Here is a 20,238-nt window from a genome sequence, read left to right on the forward strand (position 1 = left end):
GGTATACTGTGTTGTGGTTTTGCTGTATGCTGTGATGAGTTATTGCTGTATACTGTGGGAAGGTATGGCTGTATAATGCGTTGAGGTATTGCTATATACTGTGTTGTGGTTTTGCTGTATACAGTGTTGAGGTATTGCTGTATTCTGTGTTGAGGTATTGCTGCATAATTTGTTGAGGTATTGTTGTACACAGTGTTGAGGTATTGCTGTATGCTGTGTTGAGGTATAGCTGTATACTGTGATGAGGTATTGCTGTATAATGTGTTAAGGCATGTCTGTATACTGTGTTGAGGTATTGTGGTATACTGTGTTGTGATATTGCTGTAAACTGTGTTGAGGTATTGCGGTATACTGTGTTGAGGTATTGCTGTATACTGTGTTGAGGTATTGCGGTATACTGTGTTGAGGTATTGCTGTATACAGTGTTGATATATTGCTGTATACTGTGTCGAGGTATTGCTGCATACAGTGTTGAGGTTTTGCTGTATGCTGTGTTGTGGTATTGCTGTATACTGTGTGAAGGTATTGCTGTATACTGTGTTGAGGTATTGCGGTATACTGTGTTGTGGTTTTGCTGTATGCTGTGATGAGTTATTGCTGTATACTGTGGGAAGGTATGGCTGTATAATGCGTTGAGGTATTGCTATATACTGTGTTGTGGTTTTGCTGTATACAGTGTTGAGGTATTGCTGTATGCTGTGTTGAGGTAAAGCTGTATACTGTGATGAGTTATTGCTGTATACTGTGGGGAGGTTCGGCTGTATAATGTGTTGAGGTATTGCTATATACTGTGTTGTGGTTTTGCTGTATACAGTGTTGAGGTATTGCTGTATACTGTGTTGAGGTATTGCTGTATACTGTGTTGAGGTATTGTTGTATACTGTGTTGAGGTATTGCTGTATACTGTGTAGAGGTATTGCTGTATACTGTGTTGAGGTATTGCTGTATACAGTGTTAAAGTATGGCTGTATACTGTGTTGAGGTATTGCTGTATACAGTGTCGAGGTATTGCTGTATACTGTGTTGGGGTAATGATGTATACTGTGTTGAGGTATTGATGTATACTGTTTTGAGGTATTGCTGTAAACTGTGTTGAGGTATTGCTGTATAATGTGTTGATGTATTGCTGTATACTGTGTTGTGGTATTGCTGTATACTGTGTTGAGGAATTGCTGTATACTGTGTTGTGGTATTGCTGTATACTGTGTTGAGGTATTGCTGTATAATGTGTTGATGTATTGCTGTATACTGTGTTGAGGTATTGCTGTATACTGTGTTGAGGAATTGCTGTATACTGTGTTGTGGTATTGCTGTATACTGTGTTGAGGTATTGCTGTATAATGTGTTGATGTATTGCTGTATACTGTGTTGAGGTATTGCTGTATACTGTGTTGAGGAATTGCTGTATACTGTGTTGTGGTATTGCTGTATACTGTGTTGAGGTATTGCTGTATAATGTGTTGATGTATTGCTGTATACTGTGTTGAGGTATTGCTGTATACTGTGTTGAGGAATTGCTGTATACTGTGTTGTGGTATTGCTGTATACTGTGTTGAGGTATTGCTGTATAATGTGTTGATGTATTGCTGTATACTGTGTTGAGGTATTGCTGTATACTGTGTTGAGGAATTGCTGTATACTGTGTTGTGGTATTGCTGTATACTGTGTTGAGGTATTGCTGTATAATGTGTTGATGTATTGCTGTATACTGTGTTGAGGTATTGCTGTATACAGTGTCGAGGTATTGCTGTATACTGTGTTGGGGTAATGATGTATACTGTGTTGAGGTATTGATGTATACTGTTTTGAGGTATTGCTGTAAACTGTGCTGAGGCATTGCTGTATACTGTGATGAGGTATTGCTTTATACCATTGTTTTGATCAGTAGGATCCTGGGTCACTGATCCCCCAATCAATAAGGGTGATAGTTTGTAAATAGTAGTATAGGAATACCAGCTAAATCATACACTACACTCTTAAATACACAATCAAAAGTATCTATAACATATGAGAAAAATAAAAAAGACAGTTTCAAGACAGTCAATGCTATATAGATAGAAGATATAGGTCAGAAATAACCCGGAGAAAGGTGAACGCTCTGGAAAGTCAATCTTAGATATTTGTATGTTTTGTGATTCACAGTGAAAAACAAGAATATTTATTACGACTTATACAACTTTTTTATTCTAAATCGGTAAGGATTAGTAAACAACGAACATTACAAATGATTATTAAGTATAAGTAATAGGACTTCTGAAACCTAATATGATACAAACAATCTCAGGCTACCAACATCATCCGCGTTCTATCGCTATATAACCCCTGAGCTAGTGATCCCTCCGCCATGTATGTATAAACTAATTACTTGTGAAACAGATCGGTCTAGCATATGCGCTGTCTATCTCTGCCGTGTAGTCACAGCCCGTGAGATTGGGTACTGTGTAGCGAGGCTGACGAGCAGGAACACCCGCGGTAATCAAAAGTCGAGTCAGGTTATTCATATGGTTCATTAAAATGTCACAAACATAATCTCTCTGTATTAAAATTTAAAAGCACATTAAATGGTGCATTTACACTGCCGTAGGGGGTAATTGTAACGGCGGCGGTTGTAGGTTTTGTCTCACCATTACTGTTCGTTACAGCAAGAGGTATACAATAAGCATAGCAGGGACGAACACAGATGGCTCCATTAGCACAGGGTTCGTACCACGACCCCGCGGTCTGTCCAAATTATGTTGATTGTCAGCTAATTTTAACTCGCAACATGCAGCTAATGAAATGATTGTTTCTCTTTTTCAGAAGCTATTAGAAGTTTTAACCGCGGTAATAATTTGTGAACCGCTTTGAGACGACCTGCGAACTAGGTTGTGATAAAGCGGTATAGAAGAACCTCGAATTATTATTATTAGTATTATTAATGTGCTTTTAAGACTTTCAATGAGGTCAGACTAGTTATAGCTACATGTAAGATATAGACTGTAGTCTCGCTTACAATGACCGATCGTACTTCAGGTACATCTCACACAATAGGTCAAAGGTTAACATAGTGTTGATATATACTAAATTTTAATTAACTGTACATAACCACTTACATATTTACTAGCTGTACTGAACTTCTAACATATCGGCGTTAAGATAGACATCGTTATAAAGGCTAAAATAACATCATACAACGAGACGACCCCATTGTAAATCAGATGGGAATCATTGGACATAATTGTGCATTTAAAGTAGATTTGCCAGTCCCGACCGACGGATATTCAAAGTTCATAATTCAGCACACTAAAGTAGCCCTATCACATGTGATCTAAAACTTCATATGGTAATAGCTTTTACGAGAACGTAAGTTCATACAAAAGTGTAGCTTGAAATATGCTGAATTGTTGACGTTCTGCTAAGCAAGGATGAGCAGTTGTACCTTTCTTATATTGTTAGATTTGATCACTAATCATCAACTTATCCTCTTCATTAGCAACTCAAATGACGATATTTCCGTGCTCCAATACGACTAGCGCGCTTTCACATTCCCACGTCACATCTTCATAGACGCTTTCAGACGACAACGTATTGATCTATTCGCCCGGTCAAATTTTCGCCCTTCGACGGTAAAATCAGTTTTCGCCCATTGTTTAATCCACCATTCATATTTAATTACTATGCATATTAATCTGTTTACAATTGTTCGCTGTGCTGAGAAATTTCCCCTATAACGGAGAGCGAAAAAAGCGAAAACTATATAAACCATATTTTAAAATACCTAAAGACTAGATATATGTCATTTCTTTATCCTTACGGCTCATCAACACGTGATGGTACAAGGTCAAACGGTAGGAAAGGGGTGAAAGACTAATGAGTATAGAAAAAATGTGTTTTTGTAATAAACATATACTCACACATGTACATGTGTAAAAGATATTAAATAAGTGTCGATTTCAAATTAGATCATTAAAAGAGTTCGTAAAGTCTTATTTTAATATATATTGTCAAGCAAATAGTGCAAAATAAATATGTATATTTATCACATTATGTTCTGTGTTATTCAGTGATTATTAACCGATGTAATATGACCTATCAGCCCTGTGATTGGTTTTAAGTTTCAATTATTTCAATTGTGACGTCACGCCTAGGACAAGTACATGACGTCACAGAATTACGCACTGTAGTCAAATTGGCGGCTTTTTTACAATTCAAGGTTGAATGAAAATCGTCGTTTTACACGAATAAATGCCACAAATCTTTACTATGTGATAAAAAGGATCTTACACTCGTTTTCATTTCATATAAAAATTATGAAACTCGTCACGGATTTTTCATTTTAGCTCGCCAGAGGCTCGCTTAATTGAAAAAAATCTTAGACTGGTTTCATAAATTTCATTAGAAATGGAAACTCATGTAAGATCCTATATATATTCGCTATAAACTTAATCAACATAGATCTTATCTTAAATATAAACTTATCCAACATATGTCTTATTTTGAATATAAACTTATCCAACATAAGCCCTATATATTAAATATTAACAAACATACTACTTATTCGTTTAATCATATTAGCTTGAATTTACGTGCATATTATTTTTTTTGTGACCATTATCAAGTCTCAATGTCACCAGTTTGTGTATTATCCTCAATGTGACGTCAAAATGTCATGCAATTATTTCTATTGTCTTACTCTGACGTCATAATGAGTATATTACAAAGGTAATACGTTTTTGCTTTATAATACGGTAGCCGTACGCTAAAACTATCTATATACACGTTTTGATAAAATCCTTGGCTAACAAACCTGACATTTATGCTTTTTTGGCAATAATTATACAAATTAGTCTCTCTGTGTGCCATTGTCTTTTCTAGTATCATCTAGGTTCATCAGAGGAGTTTGCACATACTAATGACATTTATCCCTAGCCAATCCACCAGTGGCGGCGATATAAAGCGACATGTTTGGCCTGTGCGTACTATTGTAAACACCGGGTGCCAGTGATCCAATCATTGAGTTAGTTTCTTACGAAATTTCACAAGTGACAGGAATTCCAGGGATTATAATGGCGTGTTACGTAATGTAACACGTGACAGGGATCCCAGAGATTATAATGGCGTTATACGTAATCTTACACGTGACAGGGATCCCAGTGGTTATGCTGGCTTGTTACGTAATCTAACACGTGACAGGGATCACAGTGATTATAATCGCTTGTTTAGTTATCTTACACGTGACAGGGATCCCGGTGGTTATGATGGCTTGTTACGTAATCTAACACGTGACAGGGATCACAGTGAGTATAACGGCTTGTTACGTAATCTAACACGTGACAGGGATCACAGTGATTATTATGGCTTGTTACGTTATTTTACACGTGACATGGATCCCAGTGATTGTAATGGCTTGATATGTAATTTAACACGTGACGGTTATGATTGTTTGTTAAGTAATCCTACAGTATTAAAAACTTGTGAGGCGTTTGAAAAGATTTAAAGATCGATCTCACATAATTCTTCTATTTACACGGAAAAACGAGCACACGCCTTCAATGCCTGACCTTTCCCACAAAAGTAAAACTTTTTCCCGTTAATTTTTTCCCCACAAAATTGCAAAAGCCATGATTCAGTTTGCATACACGTGCTCAAGTTGTCCTGAGTTATAGTTCAGTTGCTGTTTTAACATCGCTAAGCATTATTCGGAGTATCTTATATTTGAGGTTACAGCATATAGGATTGTAAAGGCACTAAAACTGGTTATCAAATGCAATTACCTAAAATGGTCCTACTTGATATAATCACATGTAGTATACTTTAGGGTTGTAAACTATCATTATATTCGAATCTATGTTATTCTCAAGGAAACTACTCCTGTTCACAAGAATGATGTTTTTGTCATCGCCCCTCAAATTATGTTGCACACAAGAAAGATGTTTTAGCCAGCACTGCCCAAATAAGGTTGCTCTCAAGGTGCCGTTTCAGTCAGCACTGCTCAAATAAGGTTGCTCTCAAGGTGCCGTTTCAGCCAGCACTGCTCAAATAATGTTTCTCTCAAGGTGTCGTTTCAGCCAGCACTGCCCAAATAAGGTTGCTCTCAAGGTGCCGTTTCTGCCATCACTGCTCAATAAGGTTGCTCTCAAAGTGCCGTTTCAGCCAGCACTGCTCAAATAAGGTTGCTCTCAAGGTGCCGTTTCAGTCAGCACTGCTCAAATAAGGTTGCTCTCAAGGTGCCGTTTCAGTCAGCACTGCCCAAATAAGGCTGCTCTCAAGGTGCCGTTTCAGCCAGCACTGCTCAAATAATGTTCCTCTCAAGGTGTCGTTTCAGCCAGCACTGCCGAAATAAGGTTGTTCTCAAGGTGCCGTTTCAGCAAGCACTGCCCAAATAAGGTTGCTCTCAAGGTGCTGTTTCAGCCAGCACTGCTCAAATAAGGTTGCTCTCAAGGTGCCGTTTAGTCATCACTGCTCAATAAGGTTGCTCTCAAAGTGCCGTTTCAGCCAGCACTGCCCAAATAAGGTTGCTCTCAAGGTGCCATTTCAGCCAGCACTGCTCAGAAAAAGGTTGCTCTCAAGGTGCCGTTTTAGCCATCACTGCTCCAGAAGGTTGCTCTCAAAATGCCGTTTCAACCAGCACTGCCCAAATAAGGTTGCTCTCAAGGTGCTGTTTCAGCCAGCACTGCTCAATAAGGTTGCTCTCAAGGTGCCGTTTCAGTCAGCACTGCCCGAATGCTCTCAATGGTGTTGTTTAAGTCAATAATAATAACAATAATAATAATATAATATACAACATTTATATAGCGCCCTATATAGTTTGTAAAATTACTCTAAGGCGCTTTACAACATATGGATAATAGTAATGGTTATAATTGTGAAAACAAACAACAAAGGCTTGCAATCACTTTCATACATTTAACAAGCAATGTGCACATAATTGAACAAATAAATAAATAAATAAATACTGCTCGAATTGTGACGCCCTCGAGCGAAGTCTTCCTGCCAATACTTGTAACAGTTTGCTTCTCTCAAGGGTGATATTTAAGTCAAACCTGTGTTTCTCTTGAAGGACAATTACGCCTATCGAACAGTCGAAATAAAATAGCTCTAAATAAATTCATGCTGTTCTTGAAGATAATGTTTCATGACTCTCAAATCCCAATTGGTAAATCAACGTTGCTCACTGGGTCAATGATCTGTTCGTGTTTGAATGTCCATTTCCCAGACTAACGCTGTTCCGATGATAGAAGTCTTGATAATAAAGAAATGTTTAGAACGAGCATTAATTCTTCATCGCCAGTATTTTATAGTATTCTATAACCCAAACAATTCTTTCCAAAGGAAAAACTGAAGTTAAGGAATCGGTGGTTGGGTGGCGCAGTGGTTAACGAACGCGCCTTTCACCAAGTCGGCCGGGATTCGACACCCCGATCGGACGTGAAAAGTATGGGGTCACCTGCCCGACGATGTAGTTTTTTTTTTGGGAACTCCGGTTTCCACCCACATGAAGACCCTCTCAGCGCTTATATCCGTGCACACCAGAGTGAGTAATATAAGTTATAATAACTTGTTTCATAATTATTGTGAAAGAAATAAAGTTGATATTTAACAGGTAAAGGAATTCCCATAAATGAATGAACGTTCTAGAACCTGACAGACGGACCTGATGGCCTGTATGCTCCTCTGTTAATTCATCTGTCGACTGTTGATTTTACCGAATCTTTTGACATAAGTATTTAAAGAGTGTTTAACACGATGTTAATTGTACATCTGCTGTTTTGAACATCGTAATACATCTAACACACGTTTGACAGTTGCCTGCACAAAGAAATTGCATTCTTTTAACTTTTAACATCAATCCTATGAAGAGGTTTGCTGGTCTATGCCTACCGCAGCGCTATCATTTTTCCATCTAAGTCGGTGTCCTTGAACTCCTCATCCGACACGTTTATCTAACGACTTCTGTGTTTTCATCATCCTGATATTTACGAAATACTAATTACTATTAGATATTCTTGCCTGTTAAGACCCCTTATCATAGACGTAAACTGTTAAAACTGTAAAAGTAGAAATATTTCGTGTGTTGAAATGTTTGCGTTAAAACCGATCGCGGTATTAAAGAAATTTGCTTTGGCAACAGGTCTGAAAAGTATATATTTTATAGAGCTATGACGTATATGATCTATAGATAAATAATCGCGTGTATATATTATTCGCGCTAATTTGCTCAACACCAAAAGCGCGAGTATTTACAGTATACTTTTCGCGAACACAAAGTCTACTGTTGGTGTTTCTACTTACTGGTATGAGGATGCTTCTTCAGACTTGGGAATTTTGTTTTGGAGAGGGTGTCCATAATGTACACTAACTTTTGCCGTATTCTTGTTGTAAAATGTTTACAAGTATTTATGTTTAAGCCATAAAACTAGGACGCAGTACTATAGCTTCTTTAATTAAACATCTCTTCCATGTGTAGTTTTAAGTGTTCATTTTCACGAAACCGAATTTTGTATGAAATCTATTATTAACTTTGTTTACATCAGCTGTCGTCAGTTGGTCGATTTTTAATATTTTGTTTTTAAGTTTGTAATTATAGCTAGGATGCATTTCTACACAATTGTATACCTTACGTCTATAAGTAAACTTCAAATGTATATATACACACTTGTAAAATCAAAAGTTGACTGAATGTCAGTATGAGAACATTTTTTTTCAAAGATTTTATAAAAACATTTCTGGCCACATGTTTTATTTTTATTTAAACGAATGCTTGCACGTGGGGTTTCTTGGCAACCGAATGTTCAGGCGGCGCCACGTGTCCCTCTAATGACGTCATCAGTGACGTATATTGGGAAATGATTATTTTTAATACTCTCCACAATTTTCTGTATATTTACACTCATCCTATTCTATCTTCTCCGATTATTATTTCATTTTTTCTCTAATCCAAACAAAAATACATGCATATGATTGAGTTATTTATAAAGCCAGATTGTAAAACATTATAAAATGCAATCCGTTCCATTTAAAGTGTTTAATCTAAACCAACCGAAGTGAGTAATACTTTGTCATTGTACTTCTATTGGAGGTCACTGAAACTTCGCGTAAATTTGCGAACAGAGTAGTTAGAGCGATCAAAGATGTTACCAGTATTTAATCAAAAACATATATTCAGTGGAATCCATTTCTCGCGAATACGTCAGTAACTGATTTACAATTATAATGTTAATGGGTGTTTGCTTATTGCTACATGTATATTAATGGTGTTTACCTTATTGTAATGTTAATCCTCTTTATATTTTGTTGTAATGCTAACGGGTGCATTATTATTGTAACATTGACAATTATTTACTTATCTTTATGTTAATGGGTCTTATCCTTTTAATTGTTAATGAGCATTTATTGTAGTATCAATAGTGTATAGTATATTTGAATACATGGTAATGTTTTCTGTACGATGCCCTATATTACGTTCTTGTACTTAGACATAATTCCCGACTGACTCCTCATCCAAAGTCAATCAATATAAAGTCTTTATACAAAAATAGCAATCTCAAGCTTACCAGGTAAATCAAAAGAAAATAAATCGACATATAAGTTTAACAGATTAAGTAAGAGAGACGAGAGGGTGAAAGTCTTTGGGCATGTTAAGTAATGGCATATCTAGGCTACGTATAGCTGGATAGTCAACATTGTGTCAATAGGCGGCTTATTTCTTATATCTAGGCTATATATTCCATCCCAGTTTTCCTTTGCGTGGCCCCTAATTACCAATGCTAAGGTAGAATTTGTGGTCCTGGCCATCCTGTGCTTTACATGTGTAATAGTAATGGTTAGGGGAATGACAGAGCGACCCTATCAAACCTGTGCACTGTGACACACCACAGCACAGTTTTTATATATCGTCGCGACACTTTGAATATCGACTCTTCTCGCTAATATCTCGAAAAAACTGATACCTCGCCAAACGAGGGTTTGTTTGTTTGTTTGATTTGTTTAACGTCCTATTAACAGCTAAGGTAATTTAAGGACGGCCTTTCCTGTGTGCAAGATGCATGCGTGTAGTGTATGTGTGTGTATTTTGGGAGGCTGCGATATGTTCGTGTTTGTCTCCTTGTGATAGCGCGGAACTGATGCCGACTTTATAGTGCTACCCCACTGAAACATACTGCCGAAGACACCCAGCAGGACGCCCCACCCGGTCACATTATACTGACAACGGGCGAACCAGTCGTCCCACTCCTAATTTGCTGAGCGTTAAGCAGGAGTATAAACTACCATTTTTAAAGACTTTGGTATGTCTCGGCCAGGGGACAGAACCCAAAGCCTTCCTCACAGGGGCGAACGCTCAACAAATGGCCAAAAGTGAGGCATTGTCAAGGGAGACATTAGGAGGAAGAAAGTTATTTGGAAAGGAGAGAAGAGATAAGGTCCCAAATTTAGTCGCCTCTAACGATCATGCAATTGGGGGCAGCAGGTACAATTCTTACGCCCTACCTGCAGGGTCACCAAACGAGGGTGATTGAAAAACCGATAAAAATAAACAACCAACATCTTATGTTGAAAACTACATCCGGTTCGACGGTTACTTCAAATAAACCAATGACGTATCGGATGCTATTTTGCAGGACTTCTTTTGATTAACAGGACTTTTGCAAGGTTGCAAAATAGCGGCCCAAAATTGATAAGAATAATGAAATAAATTCGACTGTTTTCCCGCTAGAAACATAGTTCCACGCGTAAACGAACGAGCCCGAAGCGTCTCGTTGACGTTCATGTCAAATCAACGTATTACATGGACGGATAGTCGCGCTAACTTCACACGTTCCCGAGGCGATAAAGCAGGCAGTTTGTGGCTGATCTGTGGACGGTCTTGAATATCCAGACTTATTTCTTATATCTAGGCTATGTATAGCTTGATAGTCAACACTGTGTCAACAGGCGACTTATTTCTTATATCTAGCCTATGTAAAGCTGGAGAGTCTATCACTGTGTCAACATGCAGCTTATTTCTTATATCTAGGCTATGTATAGCTTGATAGACAACACTGTGTCAACAGTTGGCTTATTTCTTATACCTACGCTATGTATAGCTTGATAGTCAACACTGTGTCAACTGGCAGCTTATTTCTTATACCCAGACTTTGTATAGCTGGATAGTCAATCAGTGTGTCAACAGGCATCTAATTTCTTATACCTAGGCTATGTATAGCTGGATTGTCAAACGCTGTGTCAACAGGCGGCTTATTTCCTATAGCTATGCTGTGTATAGCTGACAGTACAAACACTGTGTCAACAGGCGGCTTATTTCTTCAATCAAGGTAAAATATCGTTTCCTAAAATTAAAAAAATATTTAACAATACCGAGGGAGTTGTAAGAACTTGTGTTTGATAATACTTACCCAGACTTAGCGAAGTTTGCCCAGTATTTCATCATCTTTCTTGCCAATCGTTTTTCTAGATTACTGTAGTTTTTATGATTGGTAAGTGGGTCACCAAACGTGAAAAATATCTCATCTCCGTGCATCACTCCCATCCAGTTAGGCCAGAAATGTCTTGAAGATCGGTGAGCAAACTCGTAATAGTACACACTCATATTCGCCATGGCATAATTCTGTGCTAGCTCCACCACGGGACATATGAAGTTCAGGTCGCCTATTGCCTGTTCAATTCGATCTCTATTCATTGATTTGCTATTGGGGTCCTTCCACGGTGTATATTGAAATAAAATGGCGTCTTTTCCAAACGAATTGATTTTCATCGGAAATTGAGGGTAGTGAGTGAACATATCGTCTACTGCCATGACAAATTGTCGTCGTTTAAGAGTACTTTCCTGTTTTAAACTAAACAAGTTTATATTATAATACGGTAGAAGCCACGTTCCTTCGTTCGAATTAGATCCAACTAATATTGGTACTTTCTTAAAATTTTGACGTCTGAATGAGTTTTCTGGGGATTCTGTTAAGAATACTCCGTCTATTATTGGTACGAACGGGAATTGTGAAATCCCCCTGACGATATCTGGATCGTACTCATTCGTGGGGAAATCAACTGCCGGTCGATTACGCAGACACAACAGCATTTCCGGAATACTGTTGCGCGTGCAGTTCATTCCCCCTGCGAACACGTGACTCCTCCTTGTAGACTCCTTCTGGGTAAGCGTGGCCCAGGGTGCCGTTGGTCCTCCACTCTGTAAGATAGCCCTGTCGAACTTGCCCCGACTTAAAGGTGACAAAAGATGCATGCCAATACTCGCGGCACCCGAGCTTTCTCCAAACAGTGTGATATTGTACGTACTTCCGCCAAAATGGTGCACGTTCCTTTGGACCCAGTCTAACGCCATTGACTGATCCATGACGCCAGCGTTACCAGGCGCGTCAAGATGATCAAAAGACAAGAAACCAAGGGAGCCCACTCTGTATTGCATAGATACAACGACTACGTCTTCTTCCGCCGCGAGGTATTTCGCGTCGTAAACGTCTAGGGAAGAGGAACCACTGAGGAAGGATCCACCGTAGATCCATACCATCACCGCCTTAGGTTTAGGATCTTGTGTTTTGCTAACTGGGCGCCAAACATTGAGGTATAAGCAGTCCTCACTAGGGGGCGTATTAGGATTCCATTGGTTAGATCCATTGAAACCCGGAAAAACAACATCGAAACCTTGCATACAAGCGTTTGGCCGCTGTGTGGCGTTGTATACACCAGACCAAGGGTCATTTGGCTGAGGGTGACGGAAACGATACCTCCCTATCGGAGGCTTGGCGTAAGGTATTCCGTAAAATACATCCACCTGTTTCCCATGGTGCACCTGTATGCGCTTTCCCTTCACAAGTCCCTTGTCGGTCTCCACGACCAGGCTCTGGGTCAACGCATAGGGCAAGGACACCAACACATACACCAATGACGTCAGCACAGATATGGATGATGCTTTTTCCATGACATCAGTGTGTATGTCGTTGTGCCTGAAAAGACAAAACACAGTTCGTGAATATATAAAAAAAAATCAGCGATGTGTTGTGAAAATCACCATTTTATAAATATCTATTACGGTGAAACGAAACCAAATCTATTTCACTAAAACATATCTTCGTTGATATCAAAAAGGTACTTTGATATCTTCGGTGTGAAAATCACTCCGGAAGGTGGGAACGTTACTAAAATTCATTTATGAACTCGATGTCAAACGATTGTATCCTATTAAAATTGCGTTACGAAGCAAAATGCATCATTTTATCGAACAACTTTTGATTAGCCAGAGGGAACAAATCCGAAACAGTGTAATAAATGCTGTTTCGGCATATTTCTGGTGTATGTGCAGCCTTGGGCCTGTCTTGTGATAAACATGCCACTAACCCTATATTAGCGCGCACGTTGTCGTATTTAAAATGATAGGCAATGCGAGTGTCGGTAGACAGTAAACGGCAGACAAAGAACGATTTCTATCCATACCGACACTGTACACCTACCATTATATTTTTATAAGCGCATACGTCTCGGTTACAAAATTATTGTTTGAAACAGCCGTTCACATTGGCGCACTGACTTAAACTATTATGATCACATAAATCTCCATTAGTTGACTTTATGCATACAAAGTTAATTCGTAGTTTTGGAGCCGTTTCAGGGTCTAAATGAGGCGGTAATGCCATTGTCACCCTGAGTCAGGATTCTTTCAGGTTTTCTTTTGTCTGATGTTGTTCTATTCCAAATATAATTTAGACAGATTACACAATCTAAAGAGGCAACCAAAGGTTTCCAGCAGAAAATAAAAATAAAAATAAAAAGAAATTCAAATTGATCAATTGAATAATTTATATCTGAATAACTTCAAACTTAAACATTCTAAAAAAGGGGGGAAATGATTATTCATACAAGTTAATAAATGCATAAATAAAAAAAAAATGTCCCTATATATTCCATCCAAGTTTTCCTTTGCGTGGCCCCTGATTACCAATGCTGATGTAGAATTTGTGGTCCTCGCCATCCTGTGCTTTACATGTGTAATAGTAATGGTTAGGGGAATGACAGAGCGACCCTGTCAGCCCTGTGCACTGTGACACACCACAGCACAGTTTTTCTATATCGTCGCGACACTTTGAATATCGACTCTCCTGGCTAATATCGCGAAAAAAAGATACCTCGCCAAACGAGGGGGATTCAAAAACCGATAAAAATATACAACCAACATCTTATGTTGAAAACTGCATCCGGTTTGACGGTAACTTCAAATAAACCAATGACGTATCGGATGCTAGATTGCAGGGCTTCTTTTAATTAACAGGACTTTTGCAAGGTGGCAAAACAGCGGCCCAAAATGGATAAGAATAATAAAATAAATTCGACTGTTTACCCGCTAGAAACATAGTTCCACGCGTAAACGAACGAGCCCGAAACGTCTCGTTGACGTTGATGTCAAACGCGCTAACTTCACACGTTCCCGAGGCGATAAAGCAGGCAGTTTGTGGCTGATCTGTGGAAAGTCTTGGATATGTTCTCTCGGTTCTCAGGGTTATATCCAGACTAGACATGAAATAATTATCGTGTAATGTAGGGAGGATTTAGTTTTAGTACTGCTATTAGTTTCTCGTTGTTATACAATAATGTAGTTAGTGATACTTAACGCATGTTAACATAAAAACGGTTTGTACTTTTTATTCCATGAAAAATTCAGGTTCTCGTTATAAATACTAAACCTAAAATCTCAGGAAAAATGTCTGCAAAATTAGCTAGTGGCTTCTGATCCTAGGGTTCCTAGCATAGCTGTACATCTGACTGCTTGTATGTATGTATACATATATGTATGTGTAAATTCGTGTATGTCCATGTACTTACTCCTTACTGAAAGGCAAATCAGACTTGAAAATAAATAACTTATACAGTGTATGTATAAATAGGTGTACGTGTGTGTATATTTGCAAAATGAATTATTTGTGTTTCTTCACATTCATGTATGGCATCATCATCATATGTTTATTTCCTCAAAACTGAGATACATTTACATCAAATATTGTTCTAGTTGATAATTATAAAAGTTGCATGCGAATAATGAACACATCGACACTGGTAATGTGAATATTGTACAATAATACATATCGTCATTGATAAATCCCATTTTTTCGTATTTTTGTATTGCTAAAACCATGAAACCGCTGCTGAATCATCAGCCATATCTACTTGTCTTTAAATTCTTCTTTCTACTACTTCTCTGTTATCTCCCCTGTCAACTTTCTTTCTGTTTACCCTATCGTGACCTTAGATCGACTACATGGCACGTGCAGTCATTCATGCGTACATACAAAGAAGTACTTTTCTTTGACAATTGTTACATGTATATGTTTTCTTTAGACGCTCCCGGGGGGAATCCTGTGCAATATATTGTTTTTGATAATGGTTAATCGGTGATATGTCAGCAATATCGCACAGGATTTCAATCGGTTGCTTTTATAATATAGCTTATGGAGGATCATGTTTTAAAAAAATACGTAGTGTAATACACATTCATACTGATTATATTTCGAATGAACACATATTTTACAAAACTCTTTTTATATCTAGTGTTAAAGCAAGCGTTGCATCTTTCATGTTGATGTGCTTACAGTCAAAGTTTCAAAACATAAATTTTTGCCATATTTTGTTGTTATTACTTATATTGGACATGGATGTAGAAACTAATCCAGGTCCATCAGTAAATGAATTATCTCTATTTCATTTGAATGTTAGAAGTATAAGGAATAGATTAGAATATATTGAAAATATTACAAATTAATTCAATATTTTATGTATGACTGCAACGCATTTGGATGAGTATGTACCTACTTCTGAACTAGTTCTACCGGGTTTTGTGGAACCATTTAGAAAAGACAGAAATTTCTCCGGTGGTGGTATTTTAGTATATTATACTGTTTCCTTAAAATGTGTCCGGAGGAATGATCTCGAATTTCTGGATGGAGAAATAATTTGGATACAGGTAGAGTTAGGTCACAATAGTGTATTGATAGGTACCGTTTATAGACCAGAAAATTCACGTCACCCCTTTTGGGAGAATTTTAAGTATTCGATTGAAAAAGCTTTAGAAATTACTTCGAATGTTATTATTGTTGGGGATATAAATGTAGATATGCTAACGTTATCACGTAATCATATTTTACACCAAGTCATGTTGGAAATGGACTTATCTAACGTTATTAATGAGTCGACTAGGCGTGGAACAACCAGAAATAGTTTACTTGATCCTATTTTATTAACTGACCCTAACAAATGTACTGATTCGTATGTAATTCCGATTGATCGTAATATAAGTGATCATGATGCATGTATTGCATTTTTGTCCATACCTGTTAATCTCTCTTGTACCTACACTCGAGAAATTTGGGCCTATAAACATGCTGATTTTAATAGGTTAAATTTTTTAATAGATACTTTTGATTGGCCTACATTTTTGCAAAACTTTATTTCTGTTAATGTAGCATGTGTTGAATTTACTGAACAATTTTGAAACTTGCTAAAGAATGTTTACCTAAAAAAACAGTTTATATAAGACCACGTGATAAATTGTGGATGAATTAAGAAAAGCTTTTCAGTTACGAGACCGGTTACATAACGCCGTTAAACGTGTTAAGTCCAGATCCAACTTAGAGAAATTTAAAAGACAAAGAAATAGGGTTAATAATATCAAAAATATGCAAGAGAAATGTTTTATAATAGTGTTGGTGATATTATAGATAATCTTAATACCAGTAATCCTAAGTCATATTGGAGACTAGTTCGTAAATTATTAAAACAGTCGGGTTCTCAGGAGGTTATTCCACCACTAGTTAATCCTTGCAATGGAAATATTGAATATGATGATGATAAGAAAGCAAATATTCTAAATAATTATTTTAGCTCTATCTCAAACATAGATGATATTGGCAAATCTTTACTCAATTTTGATTCCAGAACTGATTCTGTACTTGATTATATTGTGGTTGAAAGTGATGAAATATGTGATATTTTGAAAATTCTGAAATTAGGAAAAGCATCTTGTCATGATACTATAAGTCTAAATTCTAAAATATTCCCTGAAATATGGAAACAGGGTATTATTTTACCTCTGTTCAAAAAGGGTGATAGACACTTGGTGTCAAATTACCGACCAATTACTTTGTTGTCTTGTATAGGTAAGGTTTTTGAAAGAGTTGTTTTTAAACACATCTATATTTTTTTCCTTGATCATTTTTTATTTTACGAAAAACAATCTGGTTGTATGATTCATCATTCCACTGTCCATCAGTTAATAGAAATTTACCATAATATATGTTGTTCATTAGAAGAAAAAAAAACATACTTGTCTAATTTTTTGTGATATATCGAAGGCTTTTGACAGATTTTGGCATAGGGGTCTTTTACATAACTTGCATGCTTATGGTATTAGAGATGGTTTACTACATTGGTTAAAAAATTACATTTCAAACAGACAACAACAGGTTCTTGTTAAAAGTGTGTATTCTAATATAGGTTACACAAATGCTGGTGTACCACAAGGAAGTGTGTTAGGTCCTCTGTTATTTTTGGTTTATATTAATGATATTGTTGATAATTTAAATAGTATTTCACGCTTATTTGCTGATGATACCTCTTTGATGTATTCTTCGTCTTCTCATGCTGATATTGAAATGTGTGTAAACAGAGATTTGGAAAAACTTGACAAATGGTCACGGGACTGGCTTACTAAATTTAATCAACAGAAAACTGATGTGTTATTTATATCTAATTCGCGAAATATACTTCCTTTACAGATTTGTTTTGGTACTGAGACTCTGAATTGTGTTGAAAGTCATAAACATTTAGGCGTAATATTTAGTGCAGATGCAAAATGGTCTTTACATATTTCCGAAATTCAAAAAACATGCATGAAAAAGGTATCAGTACTACGAAAGTTTAAATTACTGTTGAGTAGGAAAACTTTGTTAAGAATATATAAAGTATTTGTGTTGCCTGTGTTGGAATATGCCTGTGAAGTTTGGGATGGTTGTTCTCTGGCAGATCTAACTAAACTTGAACAAGTTCAGCTTGAAGCAGCAAGAATTATTACTGGCCTACCCTCTTTTTCTAGTAAACAATCACTTTATCAAGAATCCCAACTTGAACCTCTATCTGAAAGAAGAAAACTTAAGAAACTTTCCCTAATGTACAAACTCCATAATAAACAAACACCTTCTTATTTAACTAACATTCTTCCTCCTAAAGTATGCGAACGCAATAGCTACAACTTGAGAAATACTGAAAACTACACTGTTCCCAATTTCCGTCTGTCTAGTTCATTCCAATCCTTTATTCCTTCTTCTATAAGACTATGGAACGATTTACCAAATACTGTCAGAGAGCAGCCATCCGTTAACATTTTTAAATCATCGATTAAGCGTAACCAAGGTTACTTGTTGCCTATTTTTTTTCATGTAGGAAATCGAAAACTAAATATTTTACATACACGATTGCGTCATTCATGTAGTAGTTTAAATTATGATTTGTATAGAGTTAATATTGTAGGTGATCCAATGTGTGCATGTGGAAATGAGTGTGAAAATGCAGTCCATTACTTTTTTGATTGTATGCTGTATATCAGACAAAGACAAATTTTGATTGATGATATCTCACGTTATTGTAATATTTCTCTAAATGTTATTATGTACGGTTCTCCAAATTTGTCAGATGAAGACAATGAAAATATCTTCCATATAGTCCAAACCTACATTAAAAATAGTAACAGATTTTAAGGTCAGTAGTATTATCCTATCATCTCTCTTTCTTATTCTTCTAAATTTCTTTTCTTCCCTTTTCCCTTCCTTTCTTCTTTGTTCATATATATTATAAATGTATTTGTTGTTGTTGTCATGTAATCAATATAATGAAATGTATTGGAGAGGGCGTTTCTAAGTTGAGATAACTTGTGCCTAATCCTTTTTGTTGAATGACAAATAAAATATGTTTAATTCAAATCGACCATTTCCATATTTTTTCACAAAAGACATGAAAGAAATAAAAATATAACACAACAAGATGTTCTTTTCTATCGCATCATAGTAAGTTTCACGCATGCGCAGTAGAATAGGTAATATGATAGTTTGTTCATGTACATAACGTAAATTTAATCAGGTTACTTGTTTTAGTTCTCAGGATTCCAGTTTTTATGTTGCGGCGTGAAGAAACTTGCTAAATGTTGACCTGAAAACGTATTCGTTTTGGTGTGATAGTTTTAATAACTTGTTGTCCAATCCATTTGTACAATAAAATATGTTTAAACTAAAACGTGGATGAAAAGCTCGCTAACTTTCATCTTTAAACATTGCTAAGCGTTCATCTTGACCCATGTTTGCGTTTAAATAGGACTCCTTGGGATGGAAAGCTTTCTCAGCACTGTCACTTAAATCAACAAAGTCGACATGAAATATTGCATGTGGTAGATTTGGTGGCTAGTCTTTATCACAATTTGTCTATATCTAGGTAACGCGAACATAAATTAATGTGTCTCTATCTATGTCATCTAAGTCAAATGGAGGTTTGAGCATCCGTTCCACGTCAGAAGAATGCTTAGTATTTTCATATTAGTCCAGGCGAAATTTGTGTGCTTTATATAGGTCAGACAAATCTTTACGACGCAATTCAGACATTTCTCGCAAGAATAGTCAGTATCACTGAAAATCGTTTGAAACAATAATAATAAATCATAATAATATACAACATTTGAGATAGCGCCCTATCTAGCTCATGTAAGCCCCTCTAAAGCGCTTTACATTACATATATATACAATTAGTACAATTAGCATATACATCAATCACTACAGTTTTGAGGAATTCGCAGGAGCTGCCTTTTCATGGGCTTACTACGTACTAGTCCTACATTGTATATGCCACCTGGCTAATATCTCCTTATGTGTGTATGCCTGCGTGTTTGCTGGAGACATAATGTGTTCTGTTTGTAGTGTAACCGTGCTTCCAACGGCATCATTTATGGTGCCACCTCACTTGAATGCTACAGCACATATACCGCAACCTCCACCCAAGACCCCACTCCTATACTGCTGTAGGACACAGTTTCAAAATATTCATTGCTTAACGTTCGACAAGGATTTAGGCACAAGTATTGCAACTTATCAATGCCTTCTCCAAACATTCATTTACAATTATAACATAACATTTTTAGATGCTTTCATTAAAAATGATGCAGGGTAACTTTTGACACAAATTTAAAGTTCGTTTCCTAGTTATTATTTTCCAGCGCGAGAT

At 36.8% G+C, this 20,238-nt stretch overlaps 1 protein-coding gene across 3 annotated transcripts in view; it reads right to left on the bottom strand.

Moving 5' to 3' along the window:
- The window catches only part of LOC110451406 (acetylcholinesterase-like), a 128,962-nt gene that overhangs the window by 45,533 nt on the left and 63,191 nt on the right, over positions 1-20,238 (bottom strand). For all 3 annotated transcript variants that reach the window (XM_021499405.1, XM_021499404.1, XM_021499403.1), the window contains exon 2: positions 11,373-12,935. In XM_021499405.1, coding sequence (XP_021355080.1) covers positions 11,373-12,910 — 1,538 coding nt within the window. In that variant the 5' untranslated portion in view covers positions 12,911-12,935. The remainder of the gene's footprint in view (positions 1-11,372; positions 12,936-20,238) is intronic.

The sequence above is a fragment of the Mizuhopecten yessoensis genome, unplaced genomic scaffold (genome assembly GCF_002113885.1).
Source record: "Mizuhopecten yessoensis strain PY_sf001 unplaced genomic scaffold, ASM211388v2 scaffold5989, whole genome shotgun sequence".
In the NCBI taxonomy this organism is placed as follows: domain Eukaryota; kingdom Metazoa; phylum Mollusca; class Bivalvia; order Pectinida; family Pectinidae; genus Mizuhopecten; species Mizuhopecten yessoensis.